General features: G+C 34.0%; 2 protein-coding genes across 3 annotated transcripts in view; one reads left to right on the forward strand and one right to left on the reverse strand.

Annotated features, from left to right (window-relative positions):
• The window catches only part of psmd1 (proteasome 26S subunit, non-ATPase 1), a 190908-nt gene that overhangs the window by 55547 nt on the left and 109648 nt on the right, over window positions 1-25713 (reverse strand). For both annotated transcript variants that reach the window (XM_039766396.1, XM_039766405.1), the window contains one exon: window positions 4373-4487. In XM_039766396.1, coding sequence (XP_039622330.1) covers window positions 4373-4487 — 115 coding nt within the window. The remainder of the gene's footprint in view (window positions 1-4372; window positions 4488-25713) is intronic.
• The window catches only part of htr2b (5-hydroxytryptamine (serotonin) receptor 2B, G protein-coupled), a 34562-nt gene continuing 24491 nt past the window's right edge, over window positions 15643-25713 (forward strand). The window contains exon 1 of the mRNA XM_039766415.1: window positions 15643-16256. Coding sequence (XP_039622349.1) covers window positions 15872-16256 — 385 coding nt within the window. The 5' untranslated portion in view covers window positions 15643-15871. The remainder of the gene's footprint in view (window positions 16257-25713) is intronic.

The raw sequence follows: 25713 nt of genomic DNA on the forward strand, positions 1-25713 counted from the left end.
TACCAAAAGGAGTTACATTAACCCATTTATATATAAATTTCTTAAACATAAATTTTTAAAACAACTACCTGAAGCATAATATGCACACAGCATTTTCTTGGAGTTCATGATGCATGAAGAATTCTAAAAAAGGTTGATCCAGAGAGAAGTTGTTGGACCCTAACAAACAGACCTGGGTACAGAATTGTATTAGAGAATAAAACCCATAAATGACTATCTAGCAAGGCTTGTGTAATGACACACTTAACAGAAAGAGTTAAATATGAATATGTTGGGTCCCTTGTAGTTTAAATTGGTTAAAAATTATATCTGAATATACCAGACTGTCGTCGTTTTGAGCTTTGTAAGTTAACAGCAGGATTTTATGCATTATTTTGAAACTGACAAGAAGCCAATGCAGACAATGAATCTGGAGAACACCAAATGCCTTGCAAGAAGCGGTACAGATAAACACTGTCAACAATGAACAGTGGTAAAATTAATTTTTAACAGTTGCTTAAGAAACTTAGATTAGAGATTGTCTGAAAATTTGTGTTTGTTTAGGTGCTGTCATTTAAGTTCACAAAACTTAAAACACCCTTGAAGATTTTATGTTTGTGCCAAAAATTACATTTACCCTTTTCAAAAACTGAAAAAGACATTATTAATAACTTTGCTAATACTCTAAGTTGACAGTTTATCAGGTATACCTTGTGTCCTTCACGCAAATGCTTCATTCTAACATGTTATACATCATGAAATGCTTGCATGTAGTATAAATCAGGCCAGTCAGAGTTACTAGAATCAGTTTAGTCAATGTCATCAATGGATGGATCAATGGAAAAAGCAAGTAATATTTCATACAATCAAGTCAAGCTTAACAAAACTAAATTGAACCCCAACCGAAGAGAAAGAGAGGAAAGCCAACAGCCAGAGTAAAACCTTAAAAAGCAGAATGGAAGGAAGAGAATTCCTTTCCCCGATATAAATGCTTTTTAAAAATTTTATTGATTAGATCCTGCCAAGTTTAAAAAAAAAGTTATGAACAGATCCTATAAGTAAGAATTAGATTTTTTCTGATTTCAAATAAAACATCAGTTACCCACTGACTTAAAAGAGCTGGGCTAAGATTCCTTCAGTTGAGCAAGATAAGTCTACGTGCTAGTAGTAAGGTAAAGACAGTTACCAAACGCAGATTTTGAAGGATTAGGTTGTGACACCAAGGCTATCTGATAGGTATTCAAAGATTTTTATTCAGAATTATGTTAATTTGATGCATGCTGAAAACATGTGGCCCAGTGAGGCTGGAGCTCGACTGCAACACTCACAGGTTGGATCTTGCCCTGGAAACATTTTGGACAATTTTAAACAAGATAGATGTGCTTGATAAAAGATTTTAAGTTGAGTAATTACATGCTTTGCAGTATAGTGCAGTACAGTATATTTGTCACCCAGTAATAAATTGAAAAGCTAGGTAGTGCCATGCAACCAACTGCTTTAGGTTGTTGTAGGATGTTTCGAATTCCAAATAAATGAGGTTATGATTGAATCTAATTTCTTAAAAAAATATTTGTTAATGTATATAGGGATGATATGAAATAGAAAAAGAAGCCGGGAAGGATATTCATCTTGACGGTGTTGATTCTCCCTGATAAAGTAAGATGAAGGTTAGACCATCTATGCACGTCTTGTTTAAGTTTTTCCATGTAGACAACAAAAATTTGTTGAAAAAGCTTCATATTTACTTGCGATGTTTATCCCTAGGCATTTAAACTGATCTGCGATGATAAATGGGAAGGTGCCCAATCTATAATTTTGTGCTAGAGTGTTCAATGGAAAAAACACTCTTTTATTCATATTAATTTTGAGTCATGGTATCTTTTGAAATTCTGCTAGTGCTGTTAGGTTTGGTGGCACAGAAATTTGTCGGCTTGATATATACAGTACCATATCATCTGCATATAGTTTTATTTTCTGCTCAAGTCCTTCTCTGATACTTCATTTTATCTCAGATTCAAATGTGAACAGCCAATGGCTCAATGGTGATTGCAAAGAGCAGTTGTGATAGAGGCCATCCTTGTCTAGTACCACATTCTAGTTTAAAGTAGTCTGAAATACCGTTGTTAATACAAACTGCAGCTTCTGAACTGGTAAACTTTAGCAATGTGATGAATAGGCAATTCCATTCAACCATATCAAATGTTTTTTACTGCATCCAAAGATAATAAGATCTCCATGTTGTTATACTTAAAGGTTGAATATATGACATTAAACAGGTGTCGATTATTGGAAGCTAAGTATTTGCCTTTAATAAAACCGATTTGGTCTTGAGATATTACTGAAGGAAGCACTTTCTCAATCCTTCTAGATAGAACTTTGGAGAGTATCTTAACATTGTTATTCAGAAGTGAGACTGGTCTGTATGATGCACACTGCAATAAGTCCTCATTTTTCTTAGCAAAGACAGTAATTGATGCTTAACGGAAAAATTTGAGGTAAGATTTTAACTGTCTCTGACTTCTAGAAAAACTAGAAAAAATTAAAAAGGGTTATTACGGAAAATAGCTTGAATGAGCTGGAATGAACCAGCATTGTTTATGGTTCTTCATAGACAAAATAAATTAGCACCAGAATGGATGTGTTAAGGATTAGCCTGCTCAATACAGTGACAACTCTTCTCATGCAAGATTTAAGTTATCAGGGACCAATCTTAAGGGATTTATAGAGTGTGTAAGGAATGGAGTAAAATCAAAATAGAAGCAAAGGCAGAAAAACCAAAGAGACAGTAATGGCTGTGAAAAGAGGAATACTTCATTCATGGTAATGTATTAGACCTTGAAACAGAAGAAGGTAAAGTATATAGAAAAAGTAAAAACTTAAATCTGAAAATTCAAAAATGAACATTAAATCCCATCTTTAGAATTAGAAAACTAAAAGAATATAGACTTTTCATGGAAAACTGACGTCCATAAGTAAGTTCAATCTTCTACAGGACCAAAAATGAGGCAGTAAGAGGGTGGAAAAAATAGAAAACTGTGCAGAAAACCTTAATCATAATGTAAGATTTTTTACTGTCTATAACTATAAACCTCAGTAATCAATCTTGTACTGATTACTTCCTTACCTAAATTTTACAAACTATAAAAATGAATTCTGACAAGCACTGAACACTTCATATTCTTTATAAGATTGGAAGATCTGACCACCAAAAAGGCACAGAAATTAGTAACATCTCTGGGTAAAAATCTCTCTATTACAGAAAAAAATCCTGCGATGAGAGAAGATTTTTGGAAAGACTTTGGCCATGAGATGTTTAAAAGCCAAGCCCTCCTCTCAGCCATATTCAACCCTGCACACGGTACTCACCCCTCTCATTTGTGTAAATGCTCTCTGCTCTCTGAGCTCTTATGAATTTTTACGTTTTCCTCACTTTAAGTTCCCAATTAAAGAAAATGTATTATGTCCAAATATTATTGAAGAATTTCATCATGAAGGGTTATCAACAGTAAAACTGAGTACAAGGTCAATTCTAGCATCGAGAAATGATGATGTCAAACAAATTAATGCCAAAAATGTCGATTGGTTACACGGCAAATTGGTTAAATGCGTATCAATAGACTATGCTGAAACAGTTGGTGTTGATCGTGCGGAACATGAAAACATCAGCTTACAATATCCCGAAGAATATCTACAACCGTTAACACTGTTTGGTCTTCATCTGTACAAATTACTGTAGAAAGAAGGATGTATCCAAGAAAGGTAATGTAGTACATCTTCTTGGCATAACATTAGACAACTAAGGAGATCTTGATATGCCATTTGTATTAAAACGTTAACAACTTCCCGTTAGAATAGCTTTTGCAAAGACAATATACAAATCTCAGAGCCAAACATTCAAAAAAGTAGTTTTATTTAAGACAGAAAGAAATGAACTTCAATCACGGACAGTTACACAGTACACTGCATTGTCACGATGAAAGTCCAAACACAGAATTAAAATTCAATGCGATACTGACAAAAATTTAATTCAAAAAATTGTTTTTTACTGCAGTTTTACAGTAAAAGTGTAAGTTTAAAAACTTTTTGTGTGTTAATTTCAAAGCCAAACTGAACTAAATTGTACTATGCAACGAATAACTAACGCAACATGAAACAAAGTACTTTCAAATTATAACATTTTACTACTTTTTAATACGGTTAATTACTTGCTGTAATGTAAAATTAGTAAATTATACATCCGCATCCACATACGCGAGCAACAGAACCGAAAATAGGCTAGCGCATAGCGCAGGCACGGGGGTTGGCAAGCGAAGCGAGGAGGGGGCAAAGCTCCCTAGTAATAAGATAATAACAAGGAATCTGGAATTTTCAAATCTTACATCTGATCAATTACCTTGTTGCCTGTCCCAGCACAACATATGCCAAGGGCCATGGCTGCTCCACAGCGTACATGTGGGTTATAACTTTCAGAAAGCAAGGAAACAACGCTTGGACACTGTTCTGGAGTCCTGCAGAAAACAAAAGGCAAAAAAAATTCAGACAGTACCATGGTAATTACATTATAAAACCAAATACAAATAATAAATAAGACAAAACTTGCATTCCTTCAGTTGTTAGAAAAAAACATTATAGCCACAACTTACTCATCTTTACACATGATGCCAACAGGAATACTGTAAGTATGCAATTATACTAAATCTTCTAACCTTACCGGCAAAAGTTAACAAGTCATCTAAGGCCTTGTTCACACGGGCGTTAAGTTTTTGGATAAACGAACTTGCTCTGAACGTCCTAGACGTTTATGTTGCATTTTGTGGTGGCGATCGATTGACTTCTACACCGGCGTTCGTTTGTCTCTGTCTAACGCCAGCCTGCAGCTCAAATTGTAGTTTGTGTGTTAACCTGTGGAGGCAGTGTCGGGAACTGGATATGAAAGCCCTTGTCGTTTTATTTGTGGTGCCTCCTTTCAATATGGACCATTTTGCTATGTTAGATATTAATCTTCTTGTTTTAAAAATACTCGTAATATGGCGACGTAGGGAGAGAAAAAACGCCGCTACTGAGTTCATCCTCTGCCTGCACAACGTCGGGTTAAAGGAAGTTTTTTTGTGCTTTATGAGGAAATGCGAAAATTTCCGCGAAAGTTTTTTAATTACTGTCGGATGTCGGTTTCCACTTTTGATTGTCTGCTGCAGCTGGTGCAATGCCACATTGCACGCCGATCAACCAATATGCGACTTGGTGTTAGCCCCGAAGAGAGAACTACTTGTCACTTTGAGGTAAGGAAACAGTAGTCGCGTGTGCGCTTACACCAGTGTTATGCACTGAAATGCCCCCCACCCAGCTCCTCCGAAGCGTAAAATAAACGCGCAGAAAACGAATTAGAAGTGGTTTCCTTGCGTTCGTTGGGTTTTGAACGCCAAGAAAAAGCTGCATGCAACGTTTTTTTGATGCCGTATAAACGCAGCCGGACAAACGCACGTCACCAAAGCCGTGTGAACACTCTCATTGACTACGTAGAAAACACTCGGCGCTTGATCCGCTCACCGGACGCTACAAACGCAAAAAAACGCTCGATTTTAACGCCCGTGTGAACAAGGCCTTAGTGTCAGTTAAACACTATTCTACTGTATTTGCATATAAAACAAAAAGAACATTTCTATACACGTCAAAAAATTTGCTCATGGTGCTTAATAAAAAGTGTTAACAGCCAATTACTATTTATTTTATTTAACTTGAATTCTAAATAATTTTTTTTTATTCAGCATAATTTCTTAGCATTCATGTCTCAAAATTAACACTTTTTTCCCTTCCTAAAATACAGTAAAAGTAAGGAGGTTCTCTTATCTAAGGCAACTGACAGAGGACAGAATGGTGTTTTCAGTATTGACACCGGTGGATTCAACAGTGTTATGATAATATGATTTACAGAAAAAAATAAATTTCTGTAATATACAGTAAATACTAAGGCAAATTTTTAAGGACTTACAACTTTTCAAAAACTTTATTTTCCTATTCTTTATGCTACTTTAAAAAGTGAAAGCATCAAGTCAGATCCTTAATACAAATGGATGCATATGAGTCATTAAATCTATTCATCTCTTTACTAAACTTATTTTTTATTAGGGTTTAAAAAAAAAAAATAAAAAATGATACATTTTAATATTTTGTATCAATGTACAGTGTCCCTGAGTATCGTAAAAGGGGCTTTTAAATAAGATGTTTATTATAATTATTCTAATATGTTAAACTTTATTTGTACTGTATAGGACTAAAAAGTAACAAAAATATCATATATTCCCAAAAAATGACACTTTAGGAGGATAGGGCTTGACATTAATAGTGATCAGGTTGCCACTGGCCACCATTTTTAGGCACTTTGCAAAAATGTTAACCACTTCAATTATGTGTAATCAGCAGACTGGCATATAACTGAATGCTAAACTGTTTTAATATTAAAATAAAATGTAAGCTGTGTTCATGCCTTTGTTTATATGGGTAAAGTAAGTTTAATAAAAAAAAACAAAAATAATAACGACCAGCTGGCATACAAATGTGTTTGAGCCAGGAGTACATGTAACAGCAGTGTTAAAAGTTTCCTTTAGATTAGAGAGATGAAGGTGAATGAGCAAAGTGAAGGGCTGAAAAATCCCACAGAATTGTTACAATGTCTCCTGTGTAGAATTATATTAAAGTGTGAGAAGATGAAGGATATACTTATTACAATTTTGCACCAAGAAAAAGTCAGCCATGAGGAACTAAAGTGAAGATGTCTGGTGCTAAAAATTTGATTAAACATATAAGATTACAGCAAACAGCAGAATACGCTGGCACTTAACAACTTTTACTATATATAAGTAAAAACTTCTGTCATTCTAATTTGCTTCTTTTTATTTCTTCAAAGAACTACACTGTTAATAGCATTAAGAAACAATAATACATTTTAGTAGTAATAGTGATTTCTTTTCATTTGACAAGACAGAAATATCAATATTTTACAAACCCTATAAAGGAACAAGTAAAATAAATTTTGCCAGATATATTAGAAAAATAAGAAATAAAACAGATGGCAAGCTGGCAGAGTTGATACGCAAAAGTGTCTGCTATTAGATTAACTTTTTACATTAAAATATGTGAAGGGTTGTTTCGCATGATGTTTGGTATACAGAATGTGTATCTATTAAAACATATAATACTGTCCTTTGTTAAAAAAAAGTTTATATTTCTTAATAATTAATTGCAACCTGTGAGGAATTCCTGTGTGGATATTTATATGGTAGTGATTTGAGATTTATGCCAAAACTAGGAAAACTTTACTTTGCTAGACTTGGGGAACCCAACTCTGGTATTTTAAGTTTGTTTAAGTAGTTCATTTTTATTCACTGGTACACAGTATTACATGAAAACAAGATTATAAAATGGATTGCTAGATGTAAGCATGTTCAGTGCACTTTTGGTAAATAAAGGACTGTAGCTGTGTTTTAAAAATAATCATCTTGCACTTTAACTGCTAATTAAGAAGTGTTTTAGTTGTGAACACATTATTGAACAAATGCTCAATTAACTTAATTATACAACCACAATACTCATAGGCTAGATTTAAACAAACCATATGACACAAGTAATGGGTGTGCAGAGAGCCGAAATTCTGACATGGTTTAATTGATAGCATTTCAGACTGAAATGCTGTAATGTAGCAGCAAGCTGACAATATAAATGCATCACATCTTAATTATTCCAAATATAGGTTGTTAAAACTTATAACCATAGTTTCAGTTTTGGCAACCAAACAATGATTTTTTAAAATTAGTGCTGAGCTGTAGTGGATACCCATTTTTGACATCTCCAAAGCTCATCCTCAAGCTGAAGGACATTTTGCACAAATATTGTGTGTTTGGAAGTTCTAGATGTGTTTTCTGCAACCATTTTCAAAATAATAATTTCAAAATATAACAAAATGTCAAAAGAGGATTTAGAAGCTTCAGGTAACTCAGAAGTCTGCTGCGTTCAGCTAATAACTTACTAGTCATTCATTTTTGAATGCTTCTCTGTCCACCATGTATTGGCTGACCACAGAAATTCCACTCACATAAGGGAAGTATCTTTATGTTGTCTTCTTAGCAAGACAGTAATAAAGAAGGTTTTGCTCAGAACTATTCATGCCACTGCAAATGAAAAATGTAATGTTTTGTTTTTGTCTTTCCCGACATGTTGATGATGCTTCTCTTCTCATCTTCTATAACTACAGTCAAAAAATAATGTCTGAATGGATGTGCAAACTTCACCACTCTCTAAAAAGGTGTGTTTTAATGACAGTGACTCTAGCAATAATGGCATACCAGATAATTTGGTTACTGTACCAGCACCACAAAAAGCTTTACTGTACAAACAGGGGCTACTTCAAACCAATCAGTTGCAGAAATCCTTTAAGGTTTTTTTTTTTTTTTAATTTCAAAGGGAAAAGAACTTGGGATAAGGGAGTGTAAAAACAAAAAAGACTTTGGCACACAGCACACTCTTTGCTAGTAGCACTAGCTTTCAAAAGCACTTTGCTCTTACCCCATTTGAATTTCAGATGAGGCTTCACTTGCATGAAAAAGGTTTTAGCTTTGATTCAAATATTTTGACTTGTCAGACTAAGGACAGGATGTCTACACATTGTAAACTGCTAAGTTCTGCCTCTCATCACTGTTTAAAAGGATGATACACCCACTTAGGCTTTTCTTGGCATTAAACTGGGATGTCCACACTTTAATAAGAAAATACACTGCTAGAAAAGCGGCATACGCTACTCTGAGCCTCAAAGCATTTTGAGGCAGTAAAAGACTGGGAACACAAATTCCAAACAATTTCATTCTGTTGCGTTAACATTCTAAGAACTGACTTTAAACAATTTACATTATTCCACCTACCCCCATTCCCTCACATTTGTAGCAGAGAAGTACAAAAACAGAGTGAGAGCTTTAAACCCAAACAAAGTGAGTAACCTGGCCATTTCAGTGTGGATTTACATTTCAATGAAAGCTGATCTGTATATGTGGCTTCGAAGTGAGCTGTTTCTAAGAAAAACTGGAAAAATGAACGCAATAAGATGCTTTTGAGAGAATATGCAGGCACCTTGTCAGCTCTAGATTTATTTTTGAAAGTATTAGTGGAACCTCTAAAGCAGTTGAGACTAAACCATTTACAGACACTCCCAAATTCAAAATTTCCCTTTACTTTTTTTTATTTTAATTCGTTACTTCTTTGATGGTTTATACTGCATTTCTGCTTGTTCTTACACCAGTGTCATCTGAAAATGGTACTATATAAAGATGTGAAGGAAAATGATTCCAAATATAAGATAAAGGACATAAAATAACTGGTGCACCAATTATTTTAATAAGTTACACTTGTGCATGTGTGTAAACTCCAGAACTTGTTTAATCTGAGAAATGCTTAAAAAAAGGCCAAGGCATGACAAGCAATCATTATAAAGTAATTTAACTACAAAAACTAGAGGAAGCAAATCTATTTCCTCCTGATGTAAATGTTGTAGTTAAGACTTTTATCAAGGAATTACTGAAAGGAAGCAGTTTATCATCTTAATATTGTTTTAAGAGAAACAACTCAGCTGGTCATGTCCACTCATAACAATAATAAATAACAAATGATTAAAGGGAAGCAGATCATCTTTTGGGCAGAATTCATTAACCTTTAAAGTCTTGCAACCAGTACCCACCTTAAGCTGTTCATTATTTTTCTGATACTTTCTGAAAAGTGCCTTCCCACCCAATTATATCAAAAGAGGCAAGTGATAACATACTGTACATCAGGGATAGATTCAGTATCCAAACCCTGTATCTGTAATGTGTGTTGTCTGAAAATGAAATACAGTGAAACTTTAGATTTTCATTGCTAGTAGAGAAAATAATCCTATAAATAAGAAGATACTGTATTTCTTGCTCAGGCAGGATTTACATTATGTAAATTCTATTCTAAAAAAATTAAGTGTAAAGACTGGGAATAAATAAGCAGGAGTTTTCATTAATATATAGGGCAATAAGAAAAGTTCATTTCAAGGCTATCTTTAACATAGGACTAAATAAATAGGGAATGGTGTCATTGCTTAAGGTGAGGATAACACACCTAAGATGTTTATAGTTGGACTTTTCACAGGAAATGCTACTGAAATATGCAGAAAAGCACTTAGACTGATGGATAAACTTTCAGAACATTCTGCTATAAAACCAACCTAATTTAATCCAGTAATTAAAAACCCTATCATTTGAAAATATGCAGTTACTTCCTATACAACTCTGGACATGTGTTTTATATATTTCTGCAGTCTTGCAAAAGCTCAATTAAAGTGCTTTGTCAAAATTATAGCTATGGGCGAGTTCCTGTGAAATGAACTCTTGCATTTGTAGAAGGGCTGTCAACCAATAATTGAGATTTGACTATGATATTTTTTTAAATTTTGTTTTCTTAAATTCTTGGCTATTCGTTAATGAATGTTGCCATAAGATGCATGTAGACCAATCAAGTACCATTTTCATAATAATATACTAATCTTTCATACAAAGGTGAAATGTGTTAAACATTACTGAGTATTCAAGAACCAGTCAAAGATTAAGGTAAATTAACCAGTGATTTTTGGCTGCAAGACTGTGATATTACAGATTTCCTTGTATGTTAACCTCCTTTTCTTTTGGTGGTGGAGAGTGAAAGAACTTTGGTCAATTAGGATGGAAGCAAATAGGGTATCCAAAGACAACAGAGTTATTGCCAAATGTGACAATAAATTAATCTGAGATTTTTCTGCTCTCTCTCATTACATCAGATTTTCATTAGAAATTCACTATAAATTAGCTCTTTCACACTATCATTAGCAGGTGTTGGTGAAACAGACCCAGATGGTAGAGGACTAGGGTACTTTATGCTTTCAAACTACACAATTAATATTAAGCACTATGTTTTGCTGTAATGCTATTAAAAACTAAATGAATCCAACCGCCAGGTTTAAATGTGGGCTGAACATTTTTAATTGGGGTCTCTGCAGCAGTGCTAAAGTTGGAGTACTAATAAAATGCATCACAGCAAAAATCCTACAGATTGTGGACCACAAACATCTGCAGCACTGTATATATTTCAAAATAAAGCTGTTGCCTCATACCTATGTTTACCTTAAGGACCCCCTGGTTTGGGCAGGAAACTCCTCCAAACCCAAAGGTGCCTAAAAATGGGGATGGGGATGGGGTTAATACATGAAAATTAAGAATGCTGATATTAATGCCAGCTTCCATTTTATAAATTGGATTAACAAAGGTATTAGCCACCACTTTCACTGTAAATTAAATGGTAATTGTTATGGCATGTTTTTCAAAGTGTTTTACTGCCGACATTCATAACAAGCCATTTATTAAAGGAATACTAGTTTCCATGACTCTGACATCATTATTCTTGCCTGTGGATTCACTCTACAAACTGAAATGTAAACACTCTTAAGACTCTATCCACACTCATATTGCCGAGTATATAAGTTAGGTCAATCAAGACTAGGATGGCTGGATTTCAAAATATAATTCATGCAACAACTGCACCTTAAAAGTACACTAATCTGGTGAATAAGCTTATTATTTTTTTTTTTTTAAACTTTTGTTGTCTGAGGGGCTGCTGAGGTATGATGATTGCTCTGTTTTAGGCTGTAAATTAGTGCTAACATTGTTTAAACTGGAACGAATTCCATGCAATTGATGTTGTAATGGTAATAAAATGTAAATGATACCTTTGTCTAATCTTTAAAATTACTAATACAGTGTGTTTGTTGTGCAGCATACATTACATGAGCCTGCTACTGAGTAACCAATCGATACTAACAGTTACAGATGTTAAATTAACTTTTTAATTTAACTATGGAGTATCACAGCTTTATAACAACCCTTACATTAAAGCAAGTTCTGACCAAAATACCCTTTCTTACATATTGTGAATGCTGTTTAGAGATACTTTAAATATATTCATGACAGCTTTCCAAAGCAGCAATTATATTCAGAGACATTTAACTCATTAGATAAATTATATTGCAGGAAAGGCAAAATACAAACTTATGAACAAATCCGTAAAGCCACATTATGTGGAAAAAGGGTGCATTTAAAAGAGAAACAATCACTTTCTTATTGTCTTTAATTCTTCAGGTGACAGAATTATGCGCTTTGGGAATACTGAAATGTATAATGATACATTATTATATACCAACAACAGTCAAAGCAGCTGTTAAAATGCTATTTCAGGGAGAAAAACTCAATCACTACACACTGACTGCATAACAGTGCAGGACATAGGAATACACTTCTATTTTAGAAAACCTAGACATTTTTGTAAAAGGCCCAAAGGGAAAAAAAGTTAGAACAGTCAAACAATGGCAGTGATCTTCTCTCAGGAAACAAAGTTGAGAAAAAAAAGAAAAAAAAAAAAAAAAAAAACTGGCACGAGCCTTCCTGGTGGACCACACCACTACTGCAGGTGGTGGAAAAATCCCAATGTGTAGTTAACATGGCAATGAAATGAACTCAGTCCAATGTTAACTCTAACAGAGAGCCTCTTTTTATGAAACATTGTGTCACTGCCAGATTACTGGCCAAAAACAGCTAATTAACTGTAAACTCTCTGTAAATGTTAAAGGCCCCTAAGAAAGTTTTATTTTTTTAAATAATTTTGCTAACATATGGTTTAGTTTCTAGTTATATGAAAGAACTTTTTTTTTTATAACATATTCATCATTTGTAAGTCATTTGTTTATGAATAATAAAGCAACCTTGAAATATATTAACTTAAAGGATATTACACATGCTAAACTTTATTCCCAAAAATAATCTATGAAATTATCAATTATGCTGGTCATCATAAAGAGATTCAGACTTTATGATGCCATTATTAATAGAACATGGAGACGAATATTTGTATTGTGGCTTAGCTTAAACCAAGGTTTCTCCCATTAAGTTAGTGGAAGCTCTCACATTAAAACATCAGAACATTAAACACGAAGACAGTTAGGTTGTTTATTGTTGAGTGCACACACAAGAAAAACAAATTGCTTTTTATTTACTGGTGGTATCTATTATACCTTTTCAAAGCCCTAGTCCATTTCCACTGAAAGCCTGTATATACTGAAGTATAAATCCTTATACTATTTTCTGTTTGTAATGTATATAATAATGCACATAATGAACTATGAGGGCATCATCAGACACATTCAGATCTTAATGTGACATTGCTTTATTAATTTAGAGCACTATTATTACGGAAAAAAACAAAAGATTTTACTCTTAATTACACTAGTTCTACCTCTCTTCCTCATCTAATACAACTAGTTATATTAGGTACTATTACTGCATAATGTCTAAAACAGCTTTACAAAGAAAAATTCAGAACAAAGAGATACCATTCAGTGCAAAGCTCTGTGTCAAAAAGTTGAATACTAAAAATATTAAACTTAGCTAAGATTTACCATTAGAATTGATCTCAATTTATTGTTGCTATTGGAATAAAGCAAAAAAATATATATTTATAAATAATAATAAAAAAGTGTAAGCCATTTTAAAGTCACATAGGCTGGAACCTATCCCAGCAGCACTGATAGCAGCTTAGAGTGTCATTGTACTGCATGGCCCACACAAACACATGTACATGCTCACAAGTCCAATTAATATTGGCAATTAACATAACTTGAGCATCTTTTGGGATGCTAGAGGAAAACCACACCGACATGGCAAAAATGTGCAAATTACACAACAACAACAAGGATCTGAAAACAAGACACTGGATCAGTGAGGTAACAGATCTAAACACTGCACCACAAAAAATAAATTCATAAATTATTCTGCTTGTTTTTACCACACAATAAACATATCTGGTAATGGAATAAAACAAAATATATTTGTTAATAAATTAGGCAGTCTAAATGAGCAGAGCCCCAAACAACTATGCTTGCAAATTTCTTTCTTTGATTTCAACATTCAAATTATGTTATGAAAAGGTCTGGAAGAGCACTTAGTCATGTTGATTTGAGTTATGTACAAATAACTGCTCAAACATAGCTTCTCATTTTCTGTAGATATCCACACTTAAAACTAAAACAGCATCTAAGTAATGCCAAAGCACATTACCTCCCACAACTGCAGGCTTCCACCCAGCTGCAAGACATTCGTCTGCTTCTGTGACGTTTGAACCAGACGTGGGCTGGGGAAATGGTGAGAGAGACCAGGGAAGAGAGAGAGAGAGAGAAAGTGTACACAGAGGGTTGCGGGGACAGCTCAGATATGCTGCCTCAAGTTTACAGAACATTTTCATGAAATGGGAATAAATGCAGATGATGGAACGGCTGGAGAAAAATAAATGGGGGAAAAAACATACCTAAAATGTCTGAAAACGAACATACTCATGTTGACAAAGGGGAAGATGAGGCAACTGAAACAACTGCACTTTGAAGAGAACAGAAAAATCAACCGATGTACCCAAAACCCAGGAATGCCAGTGTCATCTTTGGGCCCTCTTTTAAAAAAGGAGTGAATTCATTTTACAGCATTTTCAACTATTGCATGTAGCAAATAGAGGATCAATGTTAAAGACTCACGAAAGGCAAGTTGAAGTTCAATTTAACACAGGTGGCATTTGTGGGTGTAGATTTGTAATAAAAAAATTATCTATTGGAATATTAGTTTTACATGGATTCTGACAGTATGCTTAGAATATAAAAAAGAATGGAAACAAAAAAGCTAACAAATAAGTATCTTTTCCCTTTCTGGGGTCTGATCACTGAAACAATACTCTGAATATGTGATAAAATTATTACAACTGCTTGTACTACTGCTATACCAACATATAGTTATAAATGAGAAAATAGAAATCAGAATTCAGGCAAACAATTCTAGTCATTTCAAGAGCAGCATATTAAACTTGAGTATATATAATTTTAATCTTAATGTAATTTAATAGAAAAACTTTTTTGGGAGGAAGATGGGTTATGGTCTAAACTTGAAGCAAATTGTGACAATCCAGCTTTTAATAGTTTTGTCACAACAAATGGTGATAAAAAGATAGTGTTAAAAACTGCTGCCACAAATGTAAAAAGAACATGTTCAATCCTAACATTTATACATACAATACATTAATTAGATGTAGCTTTTGATCAAAACAACATGATTGTCAATAACTAGACAGTAGCTTTAATATATGTCTCAGTATGGTCACTTTGCTTTACATACATTGCCATACTTTCTGAAAATAAATAGAAAGAGATAAGAAAGCCATGAGTAAAACTTAACATTTTGCAAAAGTTTCGGTTGTGATAGACATTCTCCGTCTTTGACAGTTACCAGCCCTTAGCCCTACAAATTATCATTTTTCAGTTTAAATAAAATTCTTGACCCTTTTCTTGTATTCTTTAAAATATTTTTAGATTTACAACGCAAAAAAATTAAGGTTGAGCACAGTTGTCTTCTTTTCTGAAACCATACACTGAATTTATATTTGACTACAAAGTGTACTTACACAAGGCTAACATAAAATTGAAGAAAGAAAAAACCAAACCAAACCAAACAATTTTTTAAAGCTCAGTTATAACTTTCGATGTTTGGTATTCTAATTATGTCTCCTATTCATTTTTGCCTTCAGAAAACGCAACTGGCATAAACTAGAATTCAGAAACATCGCAACCTGGATTTAAAAAAGAAAGCTATGTCCTGTTATTTCACTCCATGGAAATTATCTGCTATTTTCATTGGATCTACAGAAAATTACTAACTGGCAATTTCACATAAAGTGTGGTGAACTAAAAAGAAAAAAAGATTATCTAAATGTGCAAACATTTTTGGACTAAAAAATATATATCAAACAGTGGGATCCAGTGACCATGCTGGCCAAGAGGCCAGAACCTGCAGGACAAGCAAAACCAGGGAAACTCATGACCAAAGACATGACAGAGCATGGCTGCAGCAGCTCACTGGGTGAAGACCTGATGCAAGTGCGACATATTGACTCAGCCAATGCTTCGACTTCATACAACTGCTCCCTACAGCAAGCCATCTCCAGAGACCAAGATAAACTCTGCTGGGCTGCTTTGCTCATTATCATGGTCATTATAGCAACTGTTGGGGGGAACATATTAGTAATTCTGGCTATCTCTCTGGAAAGGAAGCTACAAAATGCTACTAACTACTTCTTGATGTCCCTGGCAGTAGCTGATCTGTTGGTGGGAGTGCTAGTCATGCCCATTGCTCTCATTACAGTGCTTTACAGTAAGTGAAGACTGTGTGTATGTATGTGCATTAAATTAAAATATTGCTTAGCACAAAAGCTAAAGTCTCTATCAGCTATCAAAACAATTCATTTCCTACCTTATGCTCAATATTTTATGGATAGGCTTCAGCTCCCTATAGGCTACATAAGCAAGTTAAGAAAATATATATTTACTGGCCAATGTGAGGCTACAAGCATAACATTGAAATTTTAAAAATGGGCAGATAAAAAGAAAATGGTACAAAACCAAACAATTAATAATAAAGGAAAATGTTTCATTAAAATATATATATATATATATATATATATATATATATATATATATATATATATATATATATATATATATATATATATATATATTCTGCATAATAAATATCTGAATTACTTGTGGATGCAAACTCTACTCCTGCATAACTACCCAATCTTCCATTTTGAAATATGACATTTTTTGTATAGGAATTAAATTACTATTTTACTATATAGTTCTGTTTATAATTTACAATTACTTGTTTCCTTACTTTTGTAGCTAATAGATTTTAAAAATACAAGAAAAAAATAAAACAGAAAAATAACTGCTTAATACATTAGATTTGATTATCTATTATACCACTAGACAGAATCATAAAACACAAAAAAGACTGAAAATGCCAAAGAGTAGAGTTGATTTAAACTGCAATTTTAGATTGCTTGACTTGTGACAACGGTCAAAACTGAAACAATTTCTGAATCTCAGGCCTTTTACTCTCTTCAGATTGACTTTCTTAATGCATGTTTGTGCATACCCAATATAACATTTTCTCGCTTAAAGATATATATGTTCTTAATATAAATGTAATATAAAAATGTACAATAAAACATGAAAACAAACGCAGTGGGGAAAAACAAATATAATATTTTGTAGGCTTTTTTGTAAATAAATAATCAAAATGAAAGTATTATGGAAATGTACAATTGAATGAATGAAAGGCCTACTTATGAAAACAACAGGCATCATCTAAAGTAAGAAAAAGATATATATCTACATATCTATGATACATATAAATAAAAATGGGAGACAGGCATAAAGACAGACCAAACAGACACACAGTATTGAATCAGCAAAAGGTCGAATTTATAGTTTGTTGTAACCATCTTGAGCAAAGAAACCGTTTGAAAAGAACAAATAAGGCAAGATGTAAAACAGAAAATCCTTTCTCCCTTCTACATTAGGATACTGATAATTAAAACTAAAATAAAATAAATAAAAACTGCTGACAAGAAGTAAATACGTGAATAATAGATCACTTAATGTCATGCATTATTATAAAAAAAAAAAGAAAACCTATCTAAATGATAAAAATGTAGCATTTTCCTTTGCAATGCTTGCATATTGTACTTTAATATCTAAAGATTCACTATTGCAACTGATAAAACAACAATGTTCCACATGTCAGACATATTCTTAACTTGCGCCCCTTACATAAAATATGAACGGTGGATCATAACTCTTATCATAATAATATCAAGTTTAAAAAATGGTTTTGGAATCTGTGTTACACAATTTTGAAATTTATGCTGCTGTATGTGTATGTGTATGTGTATGTGTATGTGTATGTGTATGTGTATGTGTATGTATATATATATATATATATATATATATACATATATATATATATATATATATATAAAACATAATTCTGAAAAAGATTCACAATTATGCAAGTATGCTTTTTGTCTTCATTTACGCTACACTGTGATTCCACCCTCACAGACACAGAATTTTGTGTGTGTGTATGTGTATATATATATATATATATATATATATATATATATATATATATATATATATGAGAGTGTGTGAGGTGCTGGTCTGCTCTCTTACTGGATTTAGGAAGAAATGTATAATCTAGTGCCAAGGTTAATATCTTTCAGTTACATTGACATCAGTGCCATAATATACTAGCTGGCTTTGTCCTATCTATTAAATAACAATAATAGTTATTGGAATCAAAGTAGTATTTATAGTTTCAGGTGAGCAATGCTTTTTCCTTTTTTTGTGTAGCATTCTCCAGAGACATGGAGGAATCTTCAGCACACTGTCTTTCTTTGTTCAGGAGCTCATCTCTTTGCCTTTGGTTGCACCTTCTGGTTGTGGGAGGTACTGCAGTTTCTCTTTGAGAGCTTTAAACACACATAGTGTCCTCAGTTTCTAGCAAGGTTACACCTGCTGAGCTGGCTGGTGATCAGTCAGCCTTGGTCATTAGCAAGGTGAACGTGTGGCTGTGATTTATATGGTCATTCTCAGCATGACCACTTGCTATCTTAATAAGGTTTGGACTAATGGCATCCCTGGTCCTACTTTTGTTACAGACGGTATTCCATTTTTTACAGTCCAGCCCAGGTTACCCTTATGGAGTAGAAGGGATTTCTTTCAACTTTGCTACGGCCACAATGTAAGCACTGGGGTCTCTCCTATACGGCAGAAGTTACATCCAGGTCGAGCAGTGAACTGATCGAGAGAAGCAATCAGCTGAGTTCTAGGGATTTTAAACGAAGAAATAGAGGTTTTGCCATTGATTTCCTGGGTTCACATCAGTCCATCCTGTTGGTTAACCAGTGGTGCTAAGTTCTGTCCATCGATGTTACTTATCCTTGATTTATGTCCATTTGTTCAGAACTTTGTCCAGCTTGTGCCTTTAAGAATTCTATTTGCGATGTTATAAGTTTTGGTATCAATCATCTTATCAGATAAGTCGTTGCATTCCAAAGGGAGTCCCAGTGAAAAAGAAGGTGATATTAGGAGAGTCTAGCAGCAGCTTGCTAAGCCTGGGTTCCAGCCTGGCAAAATGACAATGCCAGTCTGTCCTATATTATAAACACATGACATTAGCAGCTCTGCTAATTTCAATTTAGTACCTATCTTAGCAGTATCAGGATAAGGCAGGAAGCAATCTGTATGGGGTGCTAGTCCTTTGCATGGTCCACACATGTACAGCACATACCCACAAGGAATTAACTCAAAGTCTAAAATACATGACTCAGAGATTAGGAGGGAAAATTCAAACAGATGTGGAGAGAAAGTGCAAACAACACAGGAAGAATGATTTGATAAGGAACTAGACCCCAAAATTCTGTATCCATCAGGAAGTAGTGCTAACGTTTGTGTAATGTACAGTATACAGTTTATACAAAACCAATTTACTGCATAGAATTGGAAAACCAGGAAAAAGGCAACTTGGGCACATACTTTTTTATATTAAATAATTAAATTACCATGCATTATTTTACCTTGTCCAATTACCTGTAATTTTTTGAAAATCTGTACAATTTACACTTCAATGTCTTTCATCCATCCATTAACCAATTTTTAAACCAGCTTAGTCCAGTATGAGTTTTTGGGGTCCCTATTCTGGTAGCATCAGTGCAAAGTAGAAACCATTGTGCTGGCATGGGAGCTAGGGCACTCTTAAGTACATATCCACAGGCACTCATAACTTAATGCATTTAATTAGCCTAATTTGTTTATCTTTCGGATGTAAAAGGAAAAATAATAAATTTATTTTCACTTATATTATCACTATTTTAACAGAATATTGATCAAATACTATAATCATATGCTTTAAATATAGTTTGTTCATTCAAAAAAATCTTTCACACATTAATGCATTTGGAAGAAAAAAAAAAGTCAAATACCCAACTGCATGAGCAAAGACTGAGTGTTCTAAATATATTTCGTTTTCCCATTACAGAACGGGCAAGGAAAGTACAAAGCTATCTGTTGTTTTAATGTTTTAAAGCTCTTTCACTTAAGTTAGTGTGATTATTTAAAGCAAATATTTACTGAATATTATAATCATACATTTTATATATAATTTATCTGTTCAGCCTGTCTTGCATACAATTTTAAGCCTAATTTATTAACAGTGTCTAAACTGTTTACTTCCAAATGTTTAATATATCAGTTTGAAGGTTGAAGTACAAGCTGGGTAAGGAAGCTGTTCTAAACGGCAACAATGGGAATTGAGAGTTGCAGAGGGTCCATGTTTTTCATTTCAGTCAGTTTCTTATACAGAAGTCAGCTCTTGCTATAAATGGAGCATGTTATTTAATTAAATATTTTCATTCTGCAGTGTTAGAAATTTTTGCCAGAGAAAAATCAGCAAAATGTTCTGAGCCCAATATAGATTAGTAGCTTTAAGTTATTTGATCTAATTTCTTTGTAGAAAGTTGACTAATAAGAAACAATCAAATGGATAGCCAATCTTTTTTTCTGAATGCCACAGTTAAATTGTTACTGATTTAAAAAAAAAAAGGAATAAATTCTTGTAACCTTAAGGACTCTGAGCAAAAATAAAATTATTTTTAAAAACACAGCTGTAAAAGACAACTGAAACAAAAAAAACGACAAGAAATTAAATGCCCATAAACTATAATGTATAAAGAAGTATGTTTCTGAACTTAAGTTAAAAATAAAATAAATAGTACTGCCAATTTTTGATAATGCAAACTAAATACACAAGCTACCATATAATACAAGATTAATAACAGCAGTGATGGGCAATGAAAGAAGAAATTATTTTTGAAGAAAATCTGAAGTTAATATGACATTTAAGGAACACTGCTTCCCAGTATATAATAATAAAAAACATTTACTGTGGGGGAAATAAGCAACTTCAGATTCCCTTGTAACCATAAAACGCAAATACGTAGAACTTACACTGAATTTTTTCTTAATTATTTATGAAATATTTAATACTGACTGCATAAATCTATCCTGCTACATCTCTGAGGAATTTACCATGGTATCTGGCTTAAGTTAATCTGAATTACCTTTGTTAAACAATCATGAATTTATATGCTCCAATCAATTGTACCCTCCACCCAAATACACTGAACGCTGTACGAAGGATTACAATTTAACAGCACCACAGAGTTATTTAAAGAAAAATAAACCATCTATCCAATTGTGACAACTTGCTTCAAAAGAAAGGCCAATTTTACACTGTTGAGGTGGCAGAAATGGGAGAAAAGAAAAACACCTCAGACTTTTTGTTGGCAAGAAGAAGTGTTTAAAACCCATGTCGCCTATATTTGACAAATGCAGATTTTTTAACATCTGCATAGCAGACCACGTACTTTCTCTACACGTGGAAATAAAAAAAAAGTGAACAGTTAACACCTTAAAAATACATTTTCAGCAGGTATTCTCTTTTAAATATGCAAATATCAATTTAGATAAAATATTCTTGGGTTTTGCTTACATTTAGCTTTCATATACTTAAGTTGCAGTATTATCTGTGTTACCCTTGCCCTCCTTTTTTAGTGAATAAGTTAGAGAGGGGCAAGAATAGAAAACGTTGACAGATGTTTGGAAATGCAAAATATGGGCATCAGTGTTGGCTGGCAGGCAACATTCTCTGCTTTGTTTATAATAAAGGCTAAAAAGCATCCTTGTCCTGTTCAAGACAAGTTTAATTTGCAGGACGTTATCCACTTTCATTGAAGGAGGTTTATATTTATATATATATATATATATATATATATATATATATATATAAAAAAAAAAAAAAAAACCTGATCTGAACAACAAAGACATGCACACCCAATTTACTAAGATCTCTAGATCTTTGATTTGGTAAGTTTTTTTAAATGGATGAATAGAAAAGATTGCTTCCTTATCCTTGAAATTTTACAAAACTTCCATAATTTATTATTAGTACATGCTGTTAGCAATGAAATACTAATTTATCAATCAAATTCTGAGTAAACAGAACTAATAAGGTATGTAATGTTTCAGTAAAAAGTGCCTTGCGAAAGTATTCATCCTCGTCAATATCTGTCCTGTTTTGTGAAAAATATTTTTATTGTGACACAAACAATAATTAAGACAGGACAAAAAAAAAAAAGTAGAAATCATGAGTGTGATCAAAACTGTCGTTTATACCCTGCGTCCTCTCATTAAACTTGTATCCTGCATTAGCCGTGGGCATGACAAACACCAGCGGCAGCCTATGAACTTAATTTAAACTTTAGTTTTGCACCGTGCTTTGTTTCTGAAGTAGATGTACAGTACAGTATGTGTCACTCACTCACTTGCTCGCTTCTTATTGTTTTGCTGCCTTCTCAATTGTATAATGCATGTTTTCTTCAGCGCTTTTTGGAGCTCTTCCTGGTTTTCTACGTAATGCATTGACAGTCAGTTCACGTGATTACGTGGGAGGCGTGAGGATGTCACACGAAACTCCGCCCCCCCACGGCTATCGAGCTCAATTCCATTACATTATATGGAGAAAAATAGCTTCCATTTATGACCATTACGCATAGAATTTCAAAATGAAACCTGCCCAACTTTTGTAAGTAAGCTGTAAGGAATGAGCCTGCCAAATTTCAGCCTTCTACCTACACGGGAAGTTGGAGAATTAGTGATGAGTCAGTGAGGGCTTTGTCTTTTAGTATAGAGATATATATATATATATATATATATATAGATATAGAGATATAGATATATATATAGATATATATAGATATAGATATAGATATATATAGATATATATATATATATATATATAGATATATATATATATATAGATATATATAAACTACTCAAAAATTAAAGGAACACTGTGAAAACATATCAGATCTCAATGGGAAAAAGAAATCCTCCTGGATATCTATACTGATATAGACTGGGTAATGTGTTAGGAACAAAAGGATGCCACATCGTTTGATGGAAATGAAAATGATCAACCTACAGAGCCCTGAATTCAAAGACATCCCAAAAATCAGAGTGAAAAAATTATGTGGCAGGCTAGTCCATTTTGCCAAAATTTAATTGCAGCAACTCAAAATTGTACGCAGCACTTTGTATGGCCCCTGTGTTCTTCTATACATGCCTGACAACATCGGTGCATGCTTCTAATGAGATGACAGATGGTGTTGTGGGGGATCTCCTCCCTGATCTGGACCAGGGCATCACTGAGCTCCTGGACAGTCTGAGGTATCCTTCCCCAGACAATCATTAACCCACCACCAAACTGCTCATGCTGAATAATGTTACAGGCAGCATAATGTTCTCCATGGCTTCTCCAGACCCTTTCACTTCTGTCACGTGCTCAGGGTGAACCTGCTCTCATCTGTAAAGCACAGGGCACCAGTGGTGCATCTGCCAATTCTGGTATTCTATGGCGAATGCCAATCGAGCTGCATGCTGCTGGGCAGTGAGCTCAGGGCCCATTAGAGGACATGGGGCCCTTGGGTCACCCTCATGAAGTCTTTCTGGTTGTTTGGTCAGAGACATTCACACCAGTGGCCTGCTGGAGGTCATTTTGTAGGGCTCTGGCAGTGCTCATCCTGTTCCTCCTTGCCCAAAGGAGCAGATACTGGTCCTGCTGAGGGGTTATGGACCTTCTATGGCCCTCTCCAGCTCTCCTAGAGTAACTGCTTGTCTCCTAGAATCTCCTCCATGCCCTTGAGACTGTGCAGGGAGACACAGCAAACCTTCTGGCAATGACACGTATTGATGTGCCATCCTGGAGAAGTTGGACTACCTGTGCAACCTCTGTAGGGTCCAGGTATCGCCTCATGCTACCAGTAGTGACACTGACTGTCGCCAAATGCAAAACTAGTGAAGAAACAGTCAGAAAAGATGAGGAGGGAAAAATGTCAGTGGCCTCCACCTGTTAAACCATTCCTGTTTTGGGGTCATCTCATTGTTGCCCCTCTAGTGCATCTGTTGTTAATTTCATTAACACCACAGCAGCTGAAACTGATTAACAACCCCCTCTGCTACTTAACTGACCAGATTAATATCCCATAAGTTTCATTAACTTTATGGTATACTCCGATTAAAAGTGTTCCTTTAATTCTTTTGAGCAGTATATGTATATATATATATATATATATGTATATATTATATGTATATATATATATAGTATATATATATATATATACACACACACATATATACATACATACACACACTAGCCATCCCCCATGGCTCCACCCGTGTATTAGTGAGAAGGGCCCCGCCCAGCTCCCTGCTGCCAAAGTCACACTTCCCCTCGACGCGCAGCCTCTGTCTTGGATTAGCATGAATATATCACCCCTGCAAATGAACTATGATTCTTAGCGTAACAAGAGAAGTCGCAAAATCAACCGGAATGTTTAAGCAAATTACAGAAAAAACCCTGATATAAATCCGTTAAGTAGTTCTCTCATTCGCTAGCTAAGGTGCACGCTCTAAGGTTGACATGTGAGTGAGGGAGGAGGAGGGCCCTTCCCTTCCTATATATATATATATATATATATATATATATATATAGATATATAGATATATAGATATAGAGAGAGAGAGAGAGTATACTATGCTCAACAAAATTGATTCTTATGGTATATTGCTATTACTCAGCTGCAGTAACTTAAATTGACTGTACTCAAATTTTTTTATGTATTTGGGTTTAACTTCAAAAAGTATAATTTATGTACAAACAATATGAATACATTTCACTGCTTTAATTAACAGTATCACTCACAGAAATCATTTCTTAGGTGCAATGCTGTTACCCAATTACAATGAGACCGACTCCACTCAAAATGAATATGTTTGCAAACTTTTAAAGTCTGAATTTGAGTACGCTGCCCTAATTCAGTGTGGTGTTAATAAGAAATGCAATAATTTGCTTCATTAGGTAGAAGAACATAAACAGTTGTGTCAAATATTTGAAATATTAAAATGTGCAGTTCAATTTAAAAGTTTAAACTGTAAATATTCTAGATTGTACTAGATATGTATCATTTTCATCCTCTGTAAAGGTACATAGAGGGTTAGGTACCTAGTAAAAGATCAAAAATCAAAAATAAAATTGTGTCTGTAGTCGCTGGCCTTGAAATCATCTAAAACAATACCTCACATGCTTATGTCTGAAATCTGTCATTTTTAAACTTCTGGGAGTAGCCAATTGAGAGTTAGGACCACCAGTAAAGAATCAAATATCAAAAATAGTAATATATTCATGATCATAAACCTTGAAATGGCATAAAACAACATTCCACATGCCTATAATTATTAATAAGTTTTGTGAAAAGGAGTAATTTGGACTACTCATCTCCCATTAGGGAGTGAACCTCTATTGTTGGTTAATTTGGCATGGACAACTTCAAGTCCTTCTGATCATTTTTGCTGAAGTCACTTTATCATAACTGTGTGATTTCCTGAACAAAATATGGTCGGAAAACTGGCCACATTTTTGGGAAAATGTCTGATTACACAGATACTTTAATTTACTTCAACCAAAAACAAGCATATATGTAGACTTTATGCATTTGTTCCTACAGTAATATAACTGGCCTTGTTTGTTTGGATGTCAAAAACTAGGTTCATTTACAGTATGTTTATAAAAAACTAAAAATAATTTCACTGGAATAGAATCATCATTCACATTTGAATGCCACACAGCAATGTAGCCAACTCAGGTG

This window comes from Polypterus senegalus, chromosome 1 (assembly GCF_016835505.1).
Source record: "Polypterus senegalus isolate Bchr_013 chromosome 1, ASM1683550v1, whole genome shotgun sequence".
NCBI lineage: Eukaryota > Metazoa > Chordata > Cladistia > Polypteriformes > Polypteridae > Polypterus > Polypterus senegalus.